Here is a 26871-nt window from a genome sequence, read left to right as displayed (position 1 = left end):
TTTGTTAAAAGCAAGCACAATACATCTCCTACAATGTATTATATCCAGAATGGTGGAAACTGTATGAATTTTAACATCTCACCTTTGATGAGTATGAAAAATCTCTGGTACTCCAACGTCCAGGGTCATTACCGTGAGAACCGAATGACTTATTTCCCCAACCAGAAATTGGTTGATAACGCTGATTTTCAAAGACCTCTTCTGTCACTGTGGTAGCACTGTTTGGTCCCGTGTTTAGAACACAATCACTGAGCATGGTGGCAGGGCATAAAGACACTTCTAGCTTGATGTCAGAATCATTCACAATGACAGCAAGAGCCCTAAGAATTGCATGCCTCTTTGCATTCCTCATGACAACTTCAAAGGCAAAAAGGTTTCTATCAAGTGACTTTGGAACAACAGACAGAGGGAGAACTGAATCAAAGCTCTCCCAGGGCCCAGCTGGGCCAAGCCCAACACAGAAACCAACATCTCTTTCAGTGCTAGTTGTGCTCTCTATTCCCCTTTGGATATTCAAGTCAGCATTTCGTTCGATATAAGAAGTGGAAATTACTAAACTGCCACAATTATTCCTCTCTTCATCAATAAATAGCTGACCCTGAGTTTATGTATACATTTTTTTTGGTTGGTCAAATGAGTTTTTAATCAGTAAAATGAAAAGGAATAAAGAACATAAGTTTGCAGAAGCACGATACACATGTTAGCAAGTGGGTTTATTTGGAAAATTGGGATAAAATCATGAATTTACGGTGCTATAAAAATGCCATCAAATCACCTTTCTTCTCAAAGGATATGACATAAGATTCCGTACATCAACTGCTTGCTGCAGTATTTTTATTGAAGCAGCCTGTTTCAGTGTACCAGAACTACTACCAATAGGAACAGACAACGCGCCCATAACTTCACCTACATTGTTCAAGCACTATGATAAGAGACAAACACAAGTATACACAATGTCGAATAATGGAACAGAGCTCTCCAAAAGAATTGTCTATATATTGAATTTTAGAGATTATTTCAGGCTTGAATATATTAAAATATTTTGAGTACCTAACCTATCATAAACTATTCTTAAATTAAACAGATTTAACTGGAGTAACAGAATGATCTGAAGAGAATAATAATTAACTGTTATGAGTCCAAAAGGAGTATGTGTGCAACTTTATTTGGAATATTATTAAGAGTTACAGATGCAATTCAAATCAAAAGAAGGGATGTTTACAAATGATAACAGTGTCATCACAATGACCCTATTAGTAAAGAATGAAATTGTTGATATAAATGTCTTAAAGAGGGAATTTTGCAGGCAACGAAGCAGATGTATTTGTGGAGTATTATCTGGTCCAAAACTTAAAATGTTGGAAATTTTATGACAACTATAAAACCAGCATTATTGTACAAATTCAGATATCAGATTGTGAAGCTGATGCATAAGCAAGGATCATGTCAGCACAGGTGAGGATGTTGATGGGAACATGTGGTAAAAGTTCTACCATAGAACAAAGTCAAGAGTAGAAATGAATGTTATAATTTGATATGCACGTATTCCTGCAATCAATCTGTTATAAATGGAAATATCCCAACAAAAAACAGTTATAAATACCATAAACTTCATGTATACGATAATATAAATATTAAAATGCATTAAAATCCATGAGAATAAAAAACTCCGGTATGCAGGTGGCTGCCTAACGTGGATGTGAATAGTAGAGTGTTGTCTCTTAAACCAGACTTCTCTATTTAATCTCTCTCCTCCCTAATTTGAATTATAACATGTTTTGATTCAAGACAGTAAAGTAGAGGTACCATCTGTTGGGTGCCATATCATCTGCTTGTTCTTAGAGAAAGCTACCATTACATCGCATGCAAGGGTAGGAAAAAGGCTTGGGCATGTTTTTCTCTTTTGATGTTCTCAACAAATTTCTCAGGAATCCAAATGAAAAGGAAGGAGGAAAAGAGAAAACAACAAGGTCTCATGAATCCTAGCATAGAAAAGGAAGCCAAAGCCACAAAACAGAAACATCTTAATTTGACAAACAAATATCAAGCATCTAAAAACCTCATATGCCTATAGCATGTGTTGGGCATTAGCATATACATACATATGTAACATGTTTCTGTGTCTAATAGATTAATACATACACAAAAACATCTAATTGGCTATATCTCATTGAGTGTAATAAGGGAGATGATAAACAACATTGTTTGTGGATGCATACATAGGAAACAATGACAAATAATGTTAAAAACCTATACAGTGCATATATTTAATAAATTGTCGTAAAGAAGGAAAACTAAGGAACTAACAGATGTAAAAACTAAAAAGTAAAGGAAGGGCATGTGGTGATCTAGTTTAAAGATGACTTCATGAAGAAGAGACCCTCTAATGCAGTTCAAGTGTTGAAGAAAAATGGATGCCAAGAGGTCACAGATAGTGGTGGCGAAAATAGACTATTTGAGAAATCTAAAAAGTATAAAGAGTGACAGAGTAAAATTTTTTGGTGTCCGTATAGAAGAATGACAAAGTAAAATTATTTTTACCTCAAAGTAAAATTTGTTACTTGTTTGTTCAGCATGTTCGCATCATGTTGTTTACTATTGGTTGTAGGCACAATCTTAAATACATGACAAAAAAGGAGAACTACAAAATAACTCTTTTACATCAGCTTCACTACATATACTCATGTTTGCTTTGAGTGCAGTAGCCAATTGTAAAAGAATAATGCCTTATAAGCCAATCGCATATCGGATGCGATAGGATATTTATTGTAATTTATCTTCCTGACTCATATAATTGACATTTATTATTAATAAAATTAGATATTTTTGATTCATTATATGCTGCATCTTATTTATTTTAATATTATAATGAACCCCATAGGTCTGAATAATAATTTTAGGACCGTGATGAGATCACGCCAGTAAGACCTAATTCCTTGGTAGCCCTAACCTAAAATATTCCTAGTCGTTAGTACATTGAGTCGGAGATCAATGATACCGGTAAGACTGACATGTCCTATATATGCTCAGATATGAGGGTGGTTGATCTCACAACCACTTGTGTGAGGACACTAATACAAGAATATGGACGCTCATTAGAGAATGAGTTCACTGAATTGACCTGCGAGAGAATATCAGATAGTCTTATTTACATGTCAACTGATAATTCTCTAGTAGGAGTTGTGTATGTGATCCTTAGACCTGAGGTTACCATGGTACCTTGTGTACTTGGATCCATATTTTGGTTCACTGCCTAACTTGATTCTCTGATCCTTATGTGGGGTGTTCTGGATATGGTGAAGAGTGCATGGAGATTGTGAGTGATCAATAAGGGATCAGTCACTCCTAATAAGGAGAGCGAACATCCTATGTGATCTCATAGGTCGTTGATTCAAAAATCTTTGGCCAAAACAGGATGATAATTAGAAAAAAATTTCTAATGTATCATCAACTGAATCGCCTTCTGATCGAGATACATAATGATAAATGATTGGATTTGACATATTTCCATGCCCACAGCTCATCTGGGATGTTATTTGACTGAAGGATTGAATTATACGAAAACTTACCACTGAAGTATATTTTGATAATTTTTCATCAAAATTTCAAATCTTCCGGATAGTCATAACACGTTGCTAGACGTCAATCTTGACTTGTGGGCTTGTCAGAATTGAAAGAATTTGATTCTGGAATCAATTTGAAAGAGTTCAAGTTGATTGAAACTCTTCGGGTGACCTAATCTCATCGAATTATGATTACGTCGAAAGTCTGGATCCACTCTGGCTAGATTTGGAACCTAATGGGTCACACACTTTGGCATTTGACCTTGATCTAATCTAATTAAAGTTTAATATAAATTCTATGGGTTAATTTGATATACTAGCACATTGTATTAACCCAAATTTCAAATTGATTTAGATCAAATTGTTTGAGCTAACCTAGACCAGTTGGCTTTGACCTAATAGGATTAGATCAATTTGGATTGGATCCTTATCCAACTTGAACCAGTTTCAAGTGGAGGACTCCTCTGCGCCCACCAGAAGCCACGACAAAAAATAAATGCCACCCACCACTTTATGGTGTGTGAAGTGGAGTCCTTAAAGAAGGCTCTTAACTAACACACGTTGCCTTAAATTCCCGATCAGAAATCCTATGTTTTGTCGTCAAAATTCATTGAATTTTTTATGGCACGTAGAAGACTAAGAGTCCTTCTGCTCCAAGTAATTGGATCACCAAAAATTCACTTGGTAAATTTATTTGGCGCGTGAGAAGTTGGAGCGCCAAAGGTTGGCGCCCCTTCATCCCATGAGACATCCCCTGGTCCCCTATTTATAGGGGACGCCCCACATGGCTTCTTGCGGTGATTTTTGGATGAAATCAGAGAGAAGAGACGTGGTAAACATAGGAAAAATTCTGAAAAAATTCTGAGAAAAAAAAAGAGAGAATTCTGAGTGGCAAAAGTTGCTACAAGGGTAGTGAGATTTTCAACAGGTGTTGCTTGAGTGTCCTAGGATTTGATTTTTTTATGTGTTGGAGCCAAAAATCAAATCCTAGGTTATGTGACATCTGAAGAGTGTCTTCTTGGTGTCGTTCTGGTGACAAGATCGAAAGCAACTAGATTTTGGTGCGATCGTGATGTAAGTTCGAAGCCGGCAATGTTCTTAAGAAGACAAGGCTGCGGCAGCACACCGGTTGGGAAGGACCTTGGCCATCTTCCATATGGATCACCGTTGGAGGACTTCTACCTTAGGGTCTTGTGGAGAACACCAATGTGCCACTTTTTTAATTTCGTGAAAGTATAAAATTCTATCCCTATGCATGCTTGTTTTTGCTTTGATCGATATTGGCAAGGTGATTCTAAAGTTTGGATTCCGACTCGATAGTTTTATTTGATAAAGCTACTGATTTGTATGATTTTAAAATTTTGAAAATCACTTTTCGCTGCGTAATCGGAACCTAATAGTGGTATCAGAGCCGCCTTTATCTGATTCGATCAAACAAGTACAATTTGGTAGCATAGAAACGTTCTTGTTCATATCCTGCCAAAAATATAGCATTGTTTTTAGCATCGATTCTTCAAACTCAAAAATTATTTTTGACTTTTAGTGAACCATGATTCTAAATTCCAATTATTAAATTATGAATTTATGATAATTTAAAAATTTTATTATCATGGTTGCATGATGCTTAAATCGATGTATTGGATACAAGGGTGTTATGCATGCCTAATTAGATTAGGATTTGTTATATTATTTGTATTTGTTAGTCATATCTTATGACTTCGATTGCACCCTTATATGTTTTTTTTTTGCATGATAATGTGATTGCTATTATGAATAGTTGAAGCATGCAAATTTGCATAATTTGTAGTGTACATTTTATGCGCATATAATTAGGATGTGCCGAGACCAGATCAAAATCCCTCTTAAAAATTATATTAAGTTGTAATGTCGAGATTCACTTTTTAATCAAAAATCGAATTCTTAAGATCAATTGATGTCGAGAAAAGTGTGAATAGTGATTTTCTAATTAGATCCGTATGCTGGCCTGGCCAACTCTATTGGTGTCTAGAAAAGCTACGAAGAGCCTCCCACCTACTTACCTAGTCAATTAGGTCTTGTTGATTTTCGAACTTAGATTGATTAAGTGATGTAGACATTACAAGGGCTTTCCTTCAAACTTAATCGATAGAGTATGTCAAGATCTTAGTTAGCTTGTTGTGCTATCCACAAGGCTTACTATAGAAATTGACATGAAGTTGATCAAGTGCATATTGATGCTTATAGCATATTTGAATAGTGTTGCTTTGTTGTGCTATCCACAAGGGCAACATTGTTTAAGTATGACCATATGGATTGAAGGATCAACTTAACTAGAACACTATAGTTTGTTGTGCTATCCACAAGACTATATGTGATCTAGAGGCCAGAAAGAAAGATGTTGAGAATTATAAAGGTACAATTGGTAAAGAGTTACCTACTCTTGAACTCATGAATTCTTATTGTGCTATCCACAAGGTGTTTGTGAGGAATAGAGATCTCAACCCCACTAAAAAATATTAAAATGTTTCTCGATTTTTATATTTGAGTATGAAGTTCGATAAAATAGTGGGAGACAATTAGATAAAAGTCCTAATCTAATTGTGCGTGTCATCATGAGTTGTCTGCTTATATTATATTCTTGTTGTTGTAGATTAACTACACTCATGGCATCCTCACTTTCACTTAGAGGTATCCTAGATGCAAACAAGTTGACTAGACCCAACTATGTCGACTGGTTAAGGAACTTGAGAATTATTCTCACTCAGGAGAAAGTCTCCTACATTCTGGATACACCTGCTCCAAATTCTCTTGGGAAAGATGCTTCCGAGAAGGAAAGGACCACATATAAGATGTGGAAAAATGACAGTGTGACTGTCAAATGCATCATGCTTGCTTCTATAAGCAATAAGCTCCAGAGGCAGTACGAAGACATGAATATTCCCTCTATTCTCCTTAACCTTAAGGAATTATACAGAGAACAAAGTCGAACTGCTCTATATGAGATATCAAAGCAGTTGTTCCGTGCCCGCATGACTGAAGGCATCTCCGTGCAAACTCATGTCCTAAAGATGATTGATTTGATTACTCGTCTAGGACAGCTGGGTTTTGCCATAGACGGTGAACTGAGCCAGGATTTGATCCTGTAGTCTCTCCCTAACTTCTTTTCTCAGTTTGTTATTAACTATCATATGAACCAACTGAACATTAGCTTGCTTAAACTACTGAACATGCTGAAAACAGCAGAGCCATTTCAAAGGTGAAAAGGTTCTAGTCCTTCATGTTGATAAAATCAGCAAAAAAAAGACAATGAAGGGTTCTAAGAGAAAAATGAACCCTAAGGCTAGCATCTTCAAGAAGAAGGCGAAGAAGATCTCTACCAAAGGTACTTATTATCAATGTGGCAAGGAGGGTCACTGGAAGAAGAATTGCAAGTACCTTGCAACCGTGAAATCAACAAATGTTGCTAAAGGTTTGTATATGATACAAACTAATTTATCATTAAGTATTTCATTTTTAGATTCTTGGGTATTGGATACCGCCTGTGGTTCACACATTTGCAAATCGTTGCAGGATCTACAGGAAATAAGAAATCTGAATAAAGATGACTTCAAGCCGTTCGGCGCTAGTGGAGAGTTCATTCAGACCGAAACCGTAGGAATCAGGATTTTGAAGTTGTCTTCGGACAAAATTTTGGAACTGAAGACCTGTTATTATATTCCAGATATTGTTAGAAATATTATTTATGTACTATTGTTATTGGAACAAAGTTTTGAAATAATTGCAAAGAACAATGGTTGTTCTATTCATTTTTCTAACGAATATTAAGTGTTGTTATTGAGAATGATTTATGTTTCTTTCACTTAATGATAATGTATTTTATATTGATAATATGAAGAAAAGAAAGAAATGATGTGAATGTCACGTACCTCTGGCACTGCCGATTTGGCCATATAAATAAGTCAAGGATTAACAAATCATACAAAGATAATTTCTTTGATCCTTATGATTATGAATCATATGAAACTTGTGAATCTTACCTCATGAAAAAAATAACCAAGACTTCATTTACTGGACATGAAGATCGGACGAGTGACATTTTGGACCTTGTACATACTGATGTATGTGATCCAATATCCACTCAAGCCAGAAGTGGATACTCCTACTTCACGTTTACTGATGATAGGTCTAGATTTCGATATGTGTATTTAATGAAATACAAATCCGAAGCCTTTGTAAGTTTAAAGAATATCAAAAAATGATCAAAAAATAAACTGATAAAAGTATTAAAACTCTTTGATCGGATCGAGGAGGAGAATACTTATCCAGTGAGTTCCTCGATTATTTGAAACAAAATAGAATACTCTCTCAATGGACACATCCTTATACTCCACAATTAAATGAAATTGCGGAGAGGAATCGCACCTTATTAGACATAGTGCGGTCTATGATGTGTTTCACGGATCTTCCGATATTCTTTTGGGGATATGCCCTCGAGACTGCAGCATATATTTTAAATAAAGTGCCTTCAAAATCTGTTTCTAGCACTTCATATGAAATATAGAAATGAAAAAGACCCAATCTTAAGCATCTTAAGATTTGGGGTTGCCCAGCTTATGTGAAAAATGTTAATAAACATAAGCTGAATGCTAGATCAGAAAGATATAGGTTTGTAGGTTATCCTAAGGAGAGTATAGGATACTACTTCTATAACCCTACTCAACAAAAAGTGTTTGTTGATAGGCATGCCATTTTCTTGGAGAAAGAGTTTGTCTAAAAAAGAGGCAGTAGGAGGTCTGTTGAATTGGAGGAAGTTCAAAACCTACAATCTATCCAGGACTCACCAAATGGTTCGCAACCAGATGTGCCCATTGTTGAGGCACAGCCACTACACACCTCTTCTCCGAAGGTCGAGTAGAGTACGTAATGTACTACTCAGGTATGAATTTATCATTGAGAATAACAACACAACCCGCATCATTAAGAATGATGATCCTACGACCTATTTGGAAGCTGTCATGAGTAGTGACTCTGACAAGTGGCTCAATACCATAAAATCCGAAATGGACTCCATGTATGTCAACCAAGTATGAACTTTGGTTGATGCACCTGAGGGTGTGACCCCAATAGGCTGCAAATGAATCTTCAAAAAGAAGATTGGAGCAAATGGTCAGGTAGAGACCTATAAGGCCAGACTTGTGGCAAAAGATTTCAAGCAAAAACAAGGTGTTGATTATGAAAAAACCTTTTCGCCAGTAGCCATGCTCAAATCTATTCGGATAATGCTTGTTATAGCAGCATACCATGACTATGAGATCTGACAGATGGACATCAAGACTGCCTTCCTCAATGAAAACTTTGAGGAAGAAGTCTATATAACTCAGCCAGAGGGATTTATCTCAAATGGGAGAGCAAATTAAGTATGCAAGCTGAATAGATCCATTTATGGATTAAAGTAAGCATCAAGGAGCTGGAACATCCGTTTTGATGAGACAGTCAAATCGTTTGGCTTCATCAAAAATGTGGATGAACTTTGTGTTTACAAAAAAAAATAGTGAAAGTGCTATTGTCTTCTTGATCCTGTATGTAGACAACATACTGCTCATTAGGAATGATGTCCCGATGTTGCAATCGGTCAAGACTTGGCTATCACAAAAATTTTTCATGAAAAACTTGGGTGAGGCATCCTATATACTTGGTATAAAGATCTATAGGAATAGATCAAAAAAGATGCTTGACTTGTCTCAGTCTAGGTACATTGATCTGGTGTTGAAGAGGTTCAACATGGAGAAAAATAAAAGAGGTTACTTGCCTATAGGTCATGGCATACAACTCTCTAAGAAGATGTCTCCTAAGACACCTGAAGAGAAAAATAGAATGAGTTCTATTCCTTATACTTCAACTGTAGAATCGATAATGTATGCTATGTACCAAGCCTGATGTGGCTTATGCCTTGAACATTGTAAGCAGATTTCAGGCTGATCCCAGAGAGAATCATTGAAAAGCTGTGAAAACATACTTAAATACTTGAGGACTAGAGATATTTTTCTGATATATGGTGGATCTAATTTAAAACTGGAAGGTTATACCGATTCTAATTTTTAATCTGATTAGGATGATAGCAAATCTATATCTGGATATGTGTTCACTCTGTATGGTGGTGCAGTAAGTTGAAAAAGTTTCAAACAGCAAACGGTTGCTGACTCGGTCACTGAGACTGAGTATATTGCTGCAAGTGAGGCTGCTAAGAAAACCGTCTGGATGAGAAAATTCATCACAGAGTTGGGTGTACTTCCAGAGATTGAACAACCAGTGCCCTTTTATTGTGATAATACTCGAACAGTTTTTCAAACAAAAGAACTAAGATCTCATCATAAATCCAAGCACGTCCTAAGATGGTCCATCTTTTTCAAAAAATTATCGAAAGATGCGATGTGATTGTGGAGCGAGTTGACACCAAAAATAATATAGCGGATCCGTTCACTAAGGCCTTGTCAATGCAGCAGTTTGACCGCCATCTTGATAGCATGGGTATCAAGTATAAGGACGATTAGCTTTAAGTACAAGTGGGAGATTGAAAGAATAATGCCGTAGAAGCCAATCGCATATAAGATGCGAAAGGATGTTTATTGTAATTTATCTTCCAGACTCATGTAATTGACATTTATTATTAATAAAATAAGATATTTTTGATTCATTATATGCTGCATCTTATTTATTTTAAGATTATAATGAACCCCATAGGTCTGGACAATGATTTTGGATCGTGATGAGATTACGTTAGTGAGACCTAATTCTTTAGTAGCCCTACCCTAAAACATTCCTAATCGTTGGTACATTGAGTCAGAGATCAATGATACCGATAAGACTGGCATGTCCTATGTATACTCCAAAATGAGGGTGATTGATCTCACAACCACTTGTGTGGGGATACTAATATAAGGATATGGGTCCTCATTAGAGAATGAGTTCACTAAATTGACCTGCGAGAGAATATCAGATGGAGTTTTATTTACATGTCAACTGATAATTCTCTAGTGGGAGTTGTGTATATGATCCTTAGACCTGAGGTCACCATGGTACCTTGTGTACTTAGATCCCTCTAGTGGGAATTCTGTATATGATCCTGAGACCTAAGGTCACCATGGTACCTTGTGTACTTGAATCCATATTTTGGTTCACTACCTAACTTGGTTCTCTGACCCTTGTGTGGGGTATTCTGGATATGATGAAGAGTGCATGAAAGTTGTGAGTGATCAATAAAGGATCAGTCACTCCTAATAAGGAGAGCGAACATCCTATGTGATCTCATAGGTCATTGATTCGAAAGTCTTTGGCCAAAGCAAGATAATTAGAAAAAAATTTCTAATGTATCATCAACTGAATCGTCTTCTGATCGAGATACATAATGATAAGTGATTGGATTTGATATATTTCTATGCCCATAGCTCATTTGGGATATTGTTTGACTGAAGGATTGAATTACACGAAAACTTACCACTGAAAGGTATTTTGATAATTTTTTATCAAAATTTTAAATCTTTCGAATAGTCATGATACGTTGCTAGACGTCAATCTTGACTTGTGGGCTCATCAGAATTGAAAGAATTTGATTCTGGAATCAATGTGGAAGAGTCCAAGTTGATTGGGACTCTTCGGGTGACCTAATCTCATCGAATTAGGATTACGTCGAAAGTCTGGGTCCACTACTAGCTAGATTTGAAATCCAATGGATCACACACTTTGACATTTGGCCTTGGTCTGATCTAATTAAAGTTTAATATAAATTCTATGGGTTAATTTGATATGCTAGCACATTGTACTAACCTAAGTTCCTAAATTGGTTTAGATCAAATTGTTTGAGCTAACCTAGACCAGTTGGCTTTGACCTAATAGAATTAGGTCAATTTGGATTAGATCCTTATCCAACTTGAACCAATTTCAAGTCGAGGACTCCTCTGCACCCACCAGAAGCCACGGCAAAAAATAAATGCCACCCACCACTTTATGGCGTGTGAAGTGGAGAGTCTTTAAAGAAGGCTCTTAACTAACATGAATTGCCTTAAATTTCCGATCAGAAATCCTATGTTTTGTCGCCAAAATTCATTGAATTTTTTATGGCACGTAGAAGACTAAAAGTCCTTCTGCTCCAAGTAATTGGATCGCCAAAAATTCACTCGGTGAATTTATTTGGCGCATGGGAAGTTGGAGCGCCAAAGGTTGGCGCCCCTTCATCCCATGAGACGTCTTCTGGTCCCCTATTTATAAAGAATGCCCCACATAATTTCTTACAGTGATTTTTAGGTGAAATCAGAGAGAAGGGATGTGGTAAACATAGAAAAAAATTTAGAAAAAATCTGAGAAAAAAAAAATTTTGAGTGACAAAAGTTGCTACAAGGATGGTGAGATTTTCAGCAAGTGTTGCTTGAGTGCCCTAGGATTTGATTTTTTCATGTGTTGGAGCCAAAAATCAAATACTGGATTGTGTGACATCTGAAGAGTGTCTTCTTGGTGTCGTTCTGATGGCAAGATCGAAAGCAACTGGACTTTGGTGCGATCGTGATGCAAGTTCGAAGCCGGCAGTGTTCTTAAGAAAACAAGGCTATGATAGTGCACTGATTGGGAAGGACCTTGGTCATCTTCCGCGTGGATCACCATTGGAGGACTTCTACTTTGGGATCTTGTGGAAAACACCAACATGCCACTTTTTTATTTTGGTGAAAGTATAAAATTCTATCCCTATGCATGCTTGTTTTTGCTTTGATCGATATCGGCAAGGTGATTCTAGGGTTTGGATTCCGGCTCGATAGTTTTATTTGATAAAGCTACCGATTTGTATGATTTTAAAATTTTTGAAAATCACTTTCCGCTGCGTGGCCGAAACCCAATAAATTGGAGGTGCCAATACATACAGTCACTTGTTTTCCTTTGGGAAAAAAAAAAGCATATATGATGATCAACATTTGAGTGAGTTAGAACATCACCAACCTCAAATGCCAAAATAAATACTTACTCCCAAGAATGATGAAATAGATATAAGACATTCAGGATGCTAGCAAAGGATAGAAAGTTAAAATACTATACTGATCAAGGTTCACTGAACTGTCCGGAGTCGCCTAGTTTGAGGAATGTTGAATTGTACTGGTAGCTGATAGGGATGGTTCCAGCATTCGAAACAAAACACTAGTGAGGACGAGGGGAGGGAGAAGGAAAGAGAGGAAAAGAGAGAGAGAGAGGGGGGAGCGAAGAGAGAGAGAGGGAAGGAGCGAGAGAGGGCAGAGAGGTCGGTGGTCATCTTTGGAGGGCCGTGGCGCCCCCAGATGATCGGATTTGCCTCCCCGACCTCCACTGGATGACTTCACTATGAATCAGCAAAAAAATAAAAATAAAAATCGCAATCGAAATAGGAGCCTCGCCCCTATCTTAATTTAGTGGAGGCCAAAGAGGCAAATTCGGCCATCCGAGGGTCTCCACAGCCCTCCAGCGGCCACGACCGGCCTCTTCGCCCTCTCCTACTTCCCTCTCTCTCTTCCCCTCTTTGGTTCTCCTTCTCCCTTGCTCTCTTTGTTGTGTCTATTCAGGCCCAGCACTAGGGCACACCAAACCATGCCACCAGCCATCCAGTATAGGCCCCAATACTGGTGCAGCGAACCTTGGTCTTGATCAATGACAATATCTTTGTGATGTTGGCCTATTAAATAAGGATGCCAATTGCCTTATTCTGCAAAAATTCCCTAAACAAAAGCAAAGAGCATACTTCACACAAATGTGTTTCATACTTCAGTACAGAGTAAGCATGCATGTCATAAAAACAGAATTTATGAGCACAAACCAAACAAGATAGATAAGACATGATGAGAGTATACATATGGATGTAGATGACATTTGTTCTCAGCTATCACTTGTACTGTAAATCCAAAATTTCTCTCAATTAAGAACATCAACATAAGCAGTGCATCAAAGGCATTAAAAATTAATAGTTAAAAAAAGTTAATGTCATATGCGGAAAAGAAGAAAGAGACAGATTATGGACTAGGTAATGTGGTCCCCTTGTTTGCACAAAACTCTACATTACAATACATGGAAATAAAATCTCAGCATTACCTTTGCCAGCTTTTGAAGCAAGGTTTGTAACCTCAACCTCCAGATTTGCCCGTCCCTGAACAATAAGAAATGCATGACCATAGGGTTCAGTCACAATTTCAACACAAAGCTAAGTTTGAGCTCAAAATCTAATCATAAATATTTTCAAAACACAGTCACTATTTCAAATTTTAACACAAATTCTAAAGCTGGAATCTGTGAGAAGTGAAGCAATTTAGACAGAACTGAAACTACTCATTCTCCAAATACACATGCGCAATATAATGGTAGTACCTGTGTGGAATTTCAGAAAGCATGAAGTCAAATATTTTCTCTTATAAGAAATCATGGTTAATATCAAAATATCTAAGCTATCAGCTGTATAACTGATTATGTTGTTAGATGTGTACCATAATTACCAGCAAGATGAGTGCCCCCTTCTATTTTGTCTCTAAAAATTAGTACCGTTCAGACTTCAGAGCTGTCCCATAAACTACAAAATGGACCAGTTGTAAATTATATCTTACAGAAATACATTTTCAGTTGGTTGATACTTGTTAAACCCAAAATCTTAAAAATGTACCTTCTGTAAAAGATGCCTTCATTGCTTTAAATTTGATGTTAGTTTGTGGTCAGGTGTCATTTGTACAGTGTATTTGTAAAGGTGTCATTTGTACAGTGTCATTACATTGTGCCTATCAAAAATCAATTTGCTGCATAAAAAATATATAGAAGTACGCGTTTGTTTGAAGGTCCAAAACATAGTGCTTCAATATTATGCATTTATGGAGAATATTCTAGAGCAGAGAAAGGTTTACTACTGTTTCTCTATTGGTATTTTATTCAACACTGCTGCCTAACTTTTCATCTTGATGCGAAACAACTGTTTCACAATACAACAGGATAAAATGTTAGTGCTGAGTACTGACTGCAAGCTGGCAAAATCAGTGCATTAAAGACAAAAAATGCTTAATAAACATTTGCAACGATGATTTCATGTATTTTCTATGAGAAGGGTAATAAAAATAAGAGAACAAAATATGTTAGTAAGAAGTGAGTTAAAAGGAGTCAATGTAGCCAAGTAGCAACAGCTGCTGATTTCAGCATAACTACTAGTACTAGTTAAGAGTCCTTTGCAGTTTGCATGGTTTAGTAACTTTAGTGATCACAGAACACTAAAAGGCATACCAGAAACCTATAATTAATTAAAATTGAAAGAGTAGAAGGATCTGGAACAACAGGAGACCTAAATCATTAGGTCACTGCAACTACCATGGAGAAAATCTCCTTCACCTAAACAGTTTAGTTTTTACTCTACTACTTTATATTTATAAAAATGGAATAATCACAAGCAACGTTAAAGAAACACAACAAGTAATTAAAAGAATAATAACAAAATTCCAACCAGTATGCTTTTATTTAATATTTCCATGACAATCAAATTGTTTTATAAACTTAACCATGAAACTCCATTAATTCACAACATTTGGATGAATATATAATTAATCAGCAAAATGGGAACTTTAACGCTGTGTTTGGTTGGGGTCATGAGAGGATGGATGGATGGGATTGGAAGAATAGATGGCCTCCATCTATCATTTGGTTCAAAAAATTAAAGGGAGGATGAATGAAAAAAGTGGATTGTCCATCTATCCTGACCCACCATTTTGCATCCTCCTAAATTGAGAGGATGAAGGATGGATGATAGACTTTAACATGACAAAATTACCCCTCATTAATTTTTTTGATAAAAATATAATACTTCTTTACTTTTTCATTAATATTATTTATATATATTTTTATATATACTATTAATCATATACTATTAAATTTTATTAGTCATTGTTTTAATTTTAATATTATAATTAAATAATTAGATTGCTTATTTCTCTATTTATCTTTATTTTTTAATTAATTATTTGTACAATATTAATTAACTATTTAAACTAAATTATAAATTAGTTAGTTATTTATATAATTAATTTATAAAATCATGTATTAAATTAAATATTTATATAATTTTTAATAAATTATAGATTATAAAGATTATAAGTTGAAAAATTGTTTACTTCTTTAGCATAAATAATGTTACTAAATAAGTATTATAAATTGATAATAATAATATTTTTATCAAATGATAGTTTAGTAAAATATTGTACAAATATCATCCATCCTTCCTCTCATTCCTCCTATACCAAACAAAGAGAAAATTATTTCCATCCATCCTTCCATATTTCACTAAACATATGAGAGGATGGATGGAAAATCCATCCATCTTTTCCTCCATCCATCATTCCTCTTCTATTCATCCTTCCCTCAATTCATCCTTCCTTCAATCCATCCTTCGTATCAAACAGAAGGCAAAGCATCCAACAACAACAAATTTTCAGCATAGACACACCAAACAGGAGAAGAATGCTAATTTTAGTAAAATTATATAGTTTCTGCTGTCAAAATATGACATTTTTGCAATTATGCATAAATTGATATGGACATCTGTAGATTCTGTAGTTTCTAATGAGTAGAGAAGCTTTTTCACAAGTAATTTTTAAGGTTTCATCTGCTGGCTTGAACTCTTTTTTACAGGCAGGGACATACAATGGTGGGCAAGTACCAGAGTCCAGAAGGTCCAAAAGCCAGCAAGACGCCTATTACATCTTTTACTGAAATTATGTTTTAATTGAAAAGGGGCATTAAGTCCGTTTTCTTTTTTGTTATTTTTAAATTTTGACACAGCATGACATATGTGCCAACATGACCTAACATGCCACAGCACATACTATAAAGCCTGTGGTCAGCACATCCATCAACATTGGCACTTAAATCCTTGTTAATTGCTAATCTTGGAAGACTTCTTACAAGGATGAATTCTCAAGTGGGATAATGCAACTTAAAGGATTTATTGTTTTTGAAATGCTGGAAGCCTGGAACATGATATATTATGAAATTAATGAAAAGCAAGAAGCCGGAAAATGTGGGTAAACAATGGATTGAATATTTAGGAACATTCATAAAATGATATAATATCCAACCATATAAATGTGTTAAAAACCCAATCCTTTGGCATTTGACTTGAGAACGTTTGATTGTAGGAATATTTCCAACAAAAATTCCAGATGTTGGATGTGCTGTACAGGTGCGAGACCAAAGCAACTATATAAAGAAAATGTTTAATTTTTCTTAATGCAAAACTCACAGTAACTCTTGAAAAGGAATTAAAAATTTTCACCACATAGAAGTATATGATAGCCTCGCAACCCTCTACCTACCTTTTCAGGAACTTCGAATATGAAAATTTCATTCCACTTGGCATATCCCTCGCCCAAGTCATCCATCTTTGAGATCAATGGTCTCACACACCTAGTTCTTGCACTCTGGGGAAAAAGCTTATACTGATCTGTGGCCTTACTGTCTATCAGCAATCGCAAAGCACAAAAGTACTCATGGCTATTGCCATCATCTACAATAGGCAGTCCCTGCAATAAAGTGAAATAAGGTCATGACCAAACTTTGGAACAATATGTCGGAGTCATGGTATAGATAAAATATAGACATATAAGACCTTAGCCTCCATGATTTGAACAGCAACATAATATCGAGTTTCCCAAGCTTTGGTAACTGAATTCAACTTATCTGAAAACCTGGGGGGTGGCACCAAAAGTGACATTTGGTTGTCATGCTGTAACAACTCAGTGCTTCCCTCAACTTTTCTCAGATAAACATCACATCCAAGTTTATTTTCAAAAATCAGTTTTCGAAAATCATCTTCATCCAATGCAGAATATGATAAATCAACATTTTGTCTTAAGTCTTCATCAGATTCCTGAATGACAGCACATCAGTGAGTTTCTAAATATTGAATGAGAAGAGTTATTAAAACTTATTTTAGAACAATGGTTATATTAACTGAGTGTATAACGGTAACCTCATTTTTTCTTGATGACTTCTGCTCTAAATCATTATGCCTACTCCAGGAAACCAGAGTTTCTGTAAGGGTTTCAAGATTGGCTGCACTGACATTAAGATTCACAGTACTTGTTGCAGCAACACGAACTCGTTTGCCAACTTTTGATGGTTGGTGCTCATTGGCATCATATGTTTCAACCCTTAAGAAGATGAAACAAGAACCACGATCATTAATAGAATAACTTATTGTAAAACTATGACAGTTAATGACCTGTAAAGCAAATCTAGTCAAATCTTGAAATTTAAAAGCGCTAATAAAAAGCATTTTCTACTGTTCAACATAAAATCTTCAAAAACAAACTAAAATCTTACTTGAATATCCCATCAAATGGTTCAATAAGAGGCTCCCATGATTCTAATTGTCTGTTGAATGTGGATGCAGCAATTGAACAGATAAGAACAGCATTCATTGCCTCAAGACGTCCATGTGTTGCAAGATTTACATTTGTAATAGTTGTGTCAAACAATGGTGTCATCTTAAGAGGTCCAACAACGATCAATAAAAATAATGTAGTGAGATGTTCAGCCTTTTCAATAAGATCAAAAAATTCTGAAGACATATTAACAAAGCTACTCACCGTCCCACACAAGCTGTCCAGGATACTGAATGAAAAAGACCCCAACTTCATCTCAGCACTAATGTTTTCACGTGCTCTAGGCTTCACATGGTCACTTATACTGTATGCCAAACGGCTCGATGGTTTTCTAAGATCAGATCGTGCAAGAAAAGTACAGGCCTGAAACACGACAAGCACCACAGAAACAAGTTAGAAGAGCACACAAAGTACTGGGACTGAATGATATAAAAGCATCAGCTTGAAATGCAAACACAATATATGAAAGCCAGTTTATCGGTCAGGCACTGTTGTTAAGAACCTGATTTTCAACTTTCCAGATGCTCCAGCAGCTGGAGCCCTTGGAGCTGGAGGACCGAGAAATGGGTTCATCAGAAACATTTGCTTGGTTAACAAGATCAATCCTTGGACAGCAAAAGGAATCCTTCTTTGGCACTTCATCAATTCTTGTTACTACACATCCCAAGGAGGCATAACCAGGAGGAGGAATTGGGTACCAGAAAAAAGCATCATCAAGCCCCTTTCTACTTATATGTGCAACTTTAGTGAACTGCACAGGATTTGCAGCAATCACAGAATTATCGCACTTGAATACCAACCCTAGAGCAGGTGGTTCTAACCTGAGGCAAGAACAAAATAACCTAGTGTCAATTAGCATCTTAGGGAAGTATCTATGGAAAATAGTATGATGATGATGATGAGATCACTGCCCAACCCTTCTGTTACACAGTCGCCAAGTACAGAATATCCCACACGTGATATTGGTCGCCATATTGAAATTGGCCTTCTTAGATCACAACCTTTGTCCCACCATATCCTTTCAAAGTGTGGGGTAGATATGTAATAACTACTAGTTGTTGATAACGACCTCAGAATGTCCCATCCAGAGGAACCACCATTGCTGTTTCCTCCTTGCTGACTTTGCTGCTCATTATTAATGCTGGTGTTAGAACTGGGATGACTGGAGAAAGACATATTCAAATTTGAATTGTGCAGAAGAATCTGGTGCAAATCGAAGCTTTCGCCTTCAGGAGGACATTCCACCGAATTATGCACAAGAAATGAACTGACAACATTGTCGATGCGCCAGATGCTATATCCAGACAAAGCCCTACAAACATAATGAGGTGATAGGTTCATACAATGTGCAAATTATGCAGTTAAAGTACAAAAACATAGAAGTAAAAATCCACCTTGGATTAGAAGGAACATAGTATATACAGTCTGAAAAGGTAGCAGATGCTACAAGATCAGATCGAAGGCAATAGACAATGTGGTTTGGAGGTGGCTGGTTTCCTACATGTGCCACACACCCTACAGTGGAGTAACCCAGTGGTGGAATTGGCATCCAGATGGAGCACTCATTATCACTATTTGATAGGGTTCCTCCAGATTCTTCAAAATTTGATAACACACAAATGAGCTTGAAGCCAAGAGGCTTTCGTACGCGACCATAGGTGTTACTAACTGCTATTACAACCTGTGAAGGAGGTATTGATCTGCAAACGCATTTTGATAAAGGTTTAAATTTGATTAAGATGAGGAATAATGAAACAAATTAATAATTAACATAACTGCAAATGACACTCACAAAACACAATCAACTAATTGAAAGAATGGTAAGTTATGATACTATAAGGAAATATGTTCTTTAAGTTATCTAACACCCAAAAGTCTAGTATCCTTCTTCAATCTTAAGATAAAGTGATAAACAGATAAAAAAAGATAAATTTCATAAAGTTGAAAGATTAATCATGAAAACACGATCGTTAGAAATCAGTTCTACCTTGCAGGCTTAGGTGATTTTTTGCCCCACCCTGCCACATTGTGGACTCATACAGGCTACCCAAGCAACAATGTAAAGAGAGAATTATTGTGTGAGAGAATAAGCATCTGGTAGAAGACAAGTTCTATAGGGCATTTAGGTATTATGTTTTATTGGGATGTTTTGTTAGAGATTGAAAGGACAGGAACAGAAATGCCTCAAGACATTACCTAATCAGAAGTCAGTCGAAGAGCATGTTAAAGTCGGCAAAGTGGGCTAAGCCCATTAAGCAGGCAGATTTCGAAAAGAGTTCCCATGTATTGATGAAGGCTATAATACGAAGAATAATCATGATGATGAAGCCTATGATGCACAAAGTAAAACTCAATAATACAAAAAACCACACCACATAAATAGCAGTGAGACAAGGAAGAGGCAGCATGTATACGTCCAACTTTCCTGGCATACAACCGGTGCTCAGTTAGTGTATTAGGCGTGTCAAGTTAACAACAGAGTCAGGGGAAGCAAGATCCCAGGTAGAGGTCTGTCATTTGAAGCTCCAGCATTATAGTTTAATCTTTTCTGGTCCACCATGTATTCAGTATGTTGTTACTTCAAGCTTGCATGCCTCTAGAGTGTTCTTTTTCTGTAAGTTTTCATTGACTTGCCGATCTGACCTCAGGGAGGTCCATTCTTATTTGGATATGGCCAACCTCTTTGGCATGAAAAACTTGTTAATGAGTGGTGTAATCTATCATCATCAGTTTTCCCAAGAAACAGACTTATCTTGATGGCATAAATCAAAGCATACATCATTTGTACATAGATCCAACTTTGGATATGTTTATCCTATCTAATCATCTTCAGCATCAACATTGGAGTACCTACAGATTAATAGATGGTTTCCCACTGCATCATGACATGGTGAAGTCCATCTCTTTATACCTATATTTCCATTCGGCAAATGGTGTTGAGCTTTGATCTCATATCCTTAGAATGAATACATGAATATCTACAACTTTATAAGTGTTGGTTACTTGGTTTGTTAATCAGAGAAAATGCTAAACTCTAGATTCTTGATGTTTTGATGGCATATGGTAGCTTTAAGACGTAAGGAACACAAATTTCCTCATCTGACAGAGTGATTGTGCTTTAGAGATTGCTAGTGTCCCTACCAGTTCGTGGTTGTGGCTTCTCTTAGTGTTTGGACAACCATATGGCTAATTATTGCTTCAAGACTATGGTTTCTAAGATAATTGCTAAAACATGAAGCTGTGACTATACTTGCTTTTCTAGCTTTAAAGCAATTAATACCACTTGCTCTCACACATTAACCACTTATTTCCTATGTGACTTATGGTAGTGAATTTGATATTAAAGCTCCTCGTCATCATAAGGAAGCTTATATCAAATGTTGATGTAGGCCTACAAAAGAACCATCTTCTGCAGTAATTGGAGCTGGGGGAGTTGTTGCACATTGGAAGAAAACCATAGAGAGCTGAGGGATTATTACCCATGGAAATAAGCCATAGCCATTGAAAACAAGAATTGCTCCTAATACTACTGATGGTAGCATTTTAAGATTTTACAAGAAATTATTGAACAGTTGATGGGAGAAAAATAACAAAATGCTAAAATATATGCTCATGCCAATTACTCATGCAATACTAGCATGTGCTTTTATTTTTTTCTGGAGCTAACATTTAATATAATTTGATAACCATTACCGCAAGTCGCAACCATCTAGTCATCCAATTATCTGAGTTCTGAGCTCAATTTTATCAATTCTTAGTCAACAATTGCAACCATAGAGTGTTATCTGAACATTTGCTAAATTATCAAATGTAATATGATGTTCTTACAAAAAACAAGTACATAGAAAAAAAATTTCTGACCTTAAATGCAGATAATCAATTCTCATAATTGACAATTTGAGATACAATGAATGGAATGAAAGCTGCAATTTTTAATTAATTTGACTAGATTATAAAAACAAAACATCCCAGTAATCAGCCCGAAGCAACTTTTGAGCTTTGAAGCTTGCTTTACCTGGATGTCACACAATCACCCAAAATAGCATAATTAGAAGGAGCTTGAGGCCTCCAGAAGGTCAGATTGTAGCCAGGTAGCTCCCCTGCAATTATCAGCTAGTCAAGACTTCCATAGTAAAAAAAAAAAAAAATCATATAAAATAAGACCTTAGAAGTACAATCCTGTAAGTTTATAAAGGCATAACGTGTTGTTGAAAGACACACAAGCCATAGAGTCAGTGATGACCTTCTGGTGATACCCAAAGTCGCTTGAAGCTTGTACATGAAGTTAGTGGATTAATATTACCAAATTGCAATGCTGCAAGAGCCTGATTTTGTAATTTAAGTAAGAGAGTAGCAACACTCAGAGAAAGGTGGATGCATATATCAGTAGAAGTCACTGATATATTAGTCTTATCTTTAACAGAAGTATATCCTCCTGAAATATCGATTGGCTCAATAATAACAAGACCTGAACCAGCCTCAACGGTGAGATCTTTCATGAGACACCGAGCCCAGGTGTCACTTTCTTTCGAAGCATACCTGTTTGGAAAATGTTAAGCTCATGAAGCACAAGGCTTGTTAAATTAAATAGTGTCAACCAACTGGAAGACTATGAAAAGAAAAAGGAAGAACCAATAGAAGAATCCCTACAACCAGTTTATAATGAATGGGTAGCTGGCAGCACTTACATGAAACTCAAATCCATCTTTGCTCGGACAAGCTTCTCAATATGCAAGGAATCATCCATGGACAATTTTGAACAGTCATAGAAGGTAAACTCAGGAGACACAACCTGTATGGAGTTTAGGAATATAGTACTCCATCAACCACACCACCAAGTATATTCTTGAAGAATTCATGTTGATATATTCACAGAAAACATTTTAAAAGACTAAGCAGCAGACAGGAAGCCCCCTAGTGCCCATATGCTAGGCAAGTGCTTAGGCAGGTGCTCAAAGGTCAAGGTGGCCCAAAAATAACAAATTAAAAGAAAAAAACAAAACATAAATACAAGGAGAGACCTAAAGAACAAAATTAAAGTCCCATGAATGAACATAATATATTACATAAAATGTATATTATATATTCAATGGTTGTATCGACTTCGTAACATACAGTGATCAATCTCATTTTACATATTCAAACATAATGCAAAAGCAGATGCCTAGGAAGGCCGTACAGACCACCAAGCTGACTCTTTTTTAAGACATTGGCAAATAACAGAATTTAACAGACATTTTCATAACCGAAATAATATTTGGTAGCTTACAACATGTCTTATGATTTGCTTAACATGTATGGGCATCAATACCAACACAAATACACGTTGATGCAAAAGCAAACAAGTATGTAGTAACATTAGATGTTAAGAATGCTCTAGTGATATTCTTGAAGAATAAGACGAGATCTGACCCATTAACTGAAAGGCACTCAGTTACTCAGTATATTTCCTGCAAGCTAGCATAAGCAACAGGGTACAACAACACATGGCAGCTTAAATACTTCCATACAAGGCTCAAAACAAAGAATTGAGCCTGTGCTAACCAAGAGAGGGTATGATGCATCTGAAACTGAGAATTGAACCAATTAAGCAAACAATTGACTTGAGTATGAATGGGTATGCCCGAAACACCCTTGATATGGCCATTTCTAGACTCCATATTCTGAGTTTGGGTTTCTTGCAATGTTTCCTTTTCTAAATGCTATGTTTTGTAATGAAGAAGGTGTGGCTATCTAGTTAACTATGCAAGTTATTTTTTCAAGCACCTGCTGAAGTTAGAAAGTGATTTATCACATAAATAACATATCATACACGAACTAAATTATATATAGAAAATTGAGACATTCATATTAGCATTTAAAAGCAATTAGATTACTAGAAATCACAAATCCAACACAGAACTATCTTAGCCATGCATTGTTTGAATATTTAATTCTTATTTTTAAACATATATTTTTTGATTAGTTATACAGTGAGTTTTAATAAAAAAAAGTTTATTTGGAATAAAGAACCACCTATCTTAGATATCAATGTACAATTATCTTGCACCTCCATCATATTTTTTTAAAGTTACAACATTTATAATACATTTTTATAAGTATTAACTATTAAGTATTTCAAAAATTGCTATCGAAAAAGTCAGAAATTAACAAAACTTTGTTTTTTTTGCAAGCAAGATAAATGTTATAACTCAGAAATTAGGCTATAATTAGCAAACACATCATGTATAACTTTTAAATATTTAGAACATTTTTCATATTCTAATAAATAATTATTTCAATAATTAATTTAAAAAATTATGAATAATATGTAGACTTTCTTAGCTTGGTGCTATATGTATATCATATACAAAAATAACCTGAAAGATGCATTTTCACAGGGTTAATTTTAAATGAAAAGAATTTAGAATCGTGTGGAACCCGAGCATACCCAAAGGTACCTCACTACCTCTGAAAATTTAGTAGCATGTGCACATCTCAAGTACAAACACAACTAAAAAAACAAGTGAAAATGGGGAGAAACAGATCTAAAATCCCCTTCCAGAGCAATCCCAAGTAAGGTTTAAATCCCGTGAAATAGAGATGTCCCGATTTCTCCATGGATGCATCCCAATATATATCCCCGTCTCCCTCCCATTCTTCTTTCTTTATGTTTTCTTCCTTTCCTTCATTTCTTTCTTTTTCTTCAACATTCCTTTTATTTCGGTTTTCTTTCTTTTTTGCTCCCTTTCTCTTTTTTTTCATTTTTCTTATCTTTTCATTTTTCTTTTTTCCTTTTCCCTTCATTTCTTTTTCTTCTCCTTCCTTTCCTTCATTTTTCTTCTTTTTTTTTTCCTTTCACTTTTCCTTGCTTTCACTTTGCCATTTTTTTCATTTTTTTTCTTTTTCCCCTTTCTGCATCCTTCCTTCCTTTCTTTCATTACTCTTTCTTCTTCTCTCCCTATATAGATGGGTTTTGGAGTCCCAACCCTATCCCAATCCCATTTTCTTATGGGAATAAGATGGGACAGTCGGGATGCCCCCGTCCTGTCGGGATATAAAACCTTGATCCCAAGTGCTATTGTTCCTAAAGCAGGCGAATTGAGTAGTTTAGGCTCAATTTGGGTGTGGTATGGGGCTCATTGTTTGATTCTTGAGTGATTCACACAGTGCAAATTAATGGCAGAAATCAAGTGGGTTGGGCTAGGTTGGAGGTCAACCTAGGCCCAACCTAAGACCCCAGGATCTCTACATAAACCTCAACCCAACATGATCATTAACGCAAGCTCATCAACCCAAACCTAACCCAATCTCAATTGTTTGAGCTTAGGTTCAAAATCTGGTTGGTTCAGGTTGGATTAGGTTAAGTTGAGTTGGTGGATCAGTTTAACCAAGTCACCTATGAATGCAACATGTGAGTGCAATGTGGATCCTAATTTCAGATAGTTAAATAAACACTAGAGAGACATATCAATATTGTATACGATTTGGGTTTGACTTGGGTAGGTTTGCACAATATCTCAGCCCGAACCCAACCCAAATTTAAGTCAGATCAGGATTTGGGTTGAGCTCCGGTTGGGTTTCAGTTGCGCTATGCCTTAACCCGCCATGCCCCGCCAATTTCTGACCCTAGTACAAGTGCAGTTTGGCCAGATCCACCCACAACCTGTTGGCCCTAGACAGTTATAGCCTCAGTTTGGTATGAATGGGGTGTGTTGGCTGGGTTCACTCAATTCTTAAAAACTTGCTCCCAAGCAAGCATGATTTCAAGGGAAGGAAAGCAGCTCAAAGTCAACAGTCAACACTAATCTATTTTACCCTTAAGAGGAAAAAAGAGTGAAGGTTTGAGAATTATAAGTATAGAACACTCCTTTATGGAAGGATTGAGTGGATTACACATTGCAGCCACCTGATTATTGGAAGAGTTTCAACTTTCAACCATGTACACAGGAATGGTAACAAAAAGCCTCTCTAAGGAGTTATGCACCCTCCTCTAAATGGTGGTTCCAGGTTCAAAACTTGGAAGGTGTTTTCCCGAGAGAGAGAGAGAGAGAGAGAGAGAGAGGAAAAGAAAGAAAGTTGCTGTTCTGATTCAATTGCATTCCTATTTTTAGGTGGTATTAGCTCAGCAAATTATACATGAAATAGAAAACTAGTATATATTAACAACTGAGAGAAGAGAACGAAGGACAACCAGTGCAACCAATGGAGGTAACAAATGGAAACACTATAAGTTAGAGAGACTACAAAAAACTAGAAATCAAGGATTACAATGACACAATCTTCAGCAAACAAATAAAAAACATTGAAGATTTATTTTACCTGAGCTTCAAATGTAAAACTCAGCATTTGACTTGTAGCATCATCAACAACAGCGTTATGAACATTAGTCTCTTCTTTACATTCTTGAATTTGTACTGACCTTTCTTTACTGATTTTAGAAGCAGAATTATCTAATAATGAAATCTCAACACCGTCGTCTGCAGAGACTGAGTAGCTGCTACCACTATTCAGGTACGTACACTTTCTCAATAATGTGCCATTCTGATGAATGCAAATAAAGAAGTGACACACACTTAGAAGAGTAGAATAATAGTTTATGTTGATCGCATATCATAACATTAACAAAGGAAGATTTTATAGTCATCTCAGCAGGATATCAATACATCTAGTAATATATCACATACATCAAATGTTCAAAACTAAAGTAGACAGCAAATAAGTGTAATTTGATACAAGGAACATCTTGGGCATCGCTTCAGTTTACTAGAAAAGGTGCTTTCAAAATGGCAGACATATGAAAGTGCTTTTGCAGAAAGAAGTTACCCTCGAAAAACATCTTCGGTAAACAAAGCACAGAAACACTTTCTTTTAAACAAAGTTCTTGCTAGGAAAAAAAAAAGGCACGTGTGATGTATTATCAAGTTGAC

At 36.1% G+C, this 26871-nt stretch overlaps 1 protein-coding gene across 1 annotated transcript in view; it reads right to left on the bottom strand.

Moving 5' to 3' along the window:
- LOC105061294 (uncharacterized) overlaps window positions 1-26871 on the bottom strand; it is a 104164-nt gene that overhangs the window by 13212 nt on the left and 64081 nt on the right. Inside the window, 15 exon segments of the mRNA XM_073261838.1 lie at window positions 83-598; window positions 776-906; window positions 13644-13698; window positions 16892-17098; window positions 17185-17445; window positions 17548-17728; window positions 17901-18064; window positions 18167-18325; window positions 18465-18783; window positions 18879-19274; window positions 19357-19662; window positions 21978-22062; window positions 22206-22501; window positions 22651-22754; window positions 26264-26485. Coding sequence (XP_073117939.1) covers window positions 83-598; window positions 776-906; window positions 13644-13698; window positions 16892-17098; window positions 17185-17445; window positions 17548-17728; window positions 17901-18064; window positions 18167-18325; window positions 18465-18783; window positions 18879-19274; window positions 19357-19662; window positions 21978-22062; window positions 22206-22501; window positions 22651-22754; window positions 26264-26485 — 3402 coding nt within the window.

The sequence above is a fragment of the Elaeis guineensis genome, chromosome 1, assembly GCF_000442705.2.
Source record: "Elaeis guineensis isolate ETL-2024a chromosome 1, EG11, whole genome shotgun sequence".
Taxonomy (NCBI): Eukaryota; Viridiplantae; Streptophyta; class Magnoliopsida; order Arecales; family Arecaceae; genus Elaeis; species Elaeis guineensis.
This window is presented reverse-complemented; position numbering and strand designations above follow the sequence as displayed.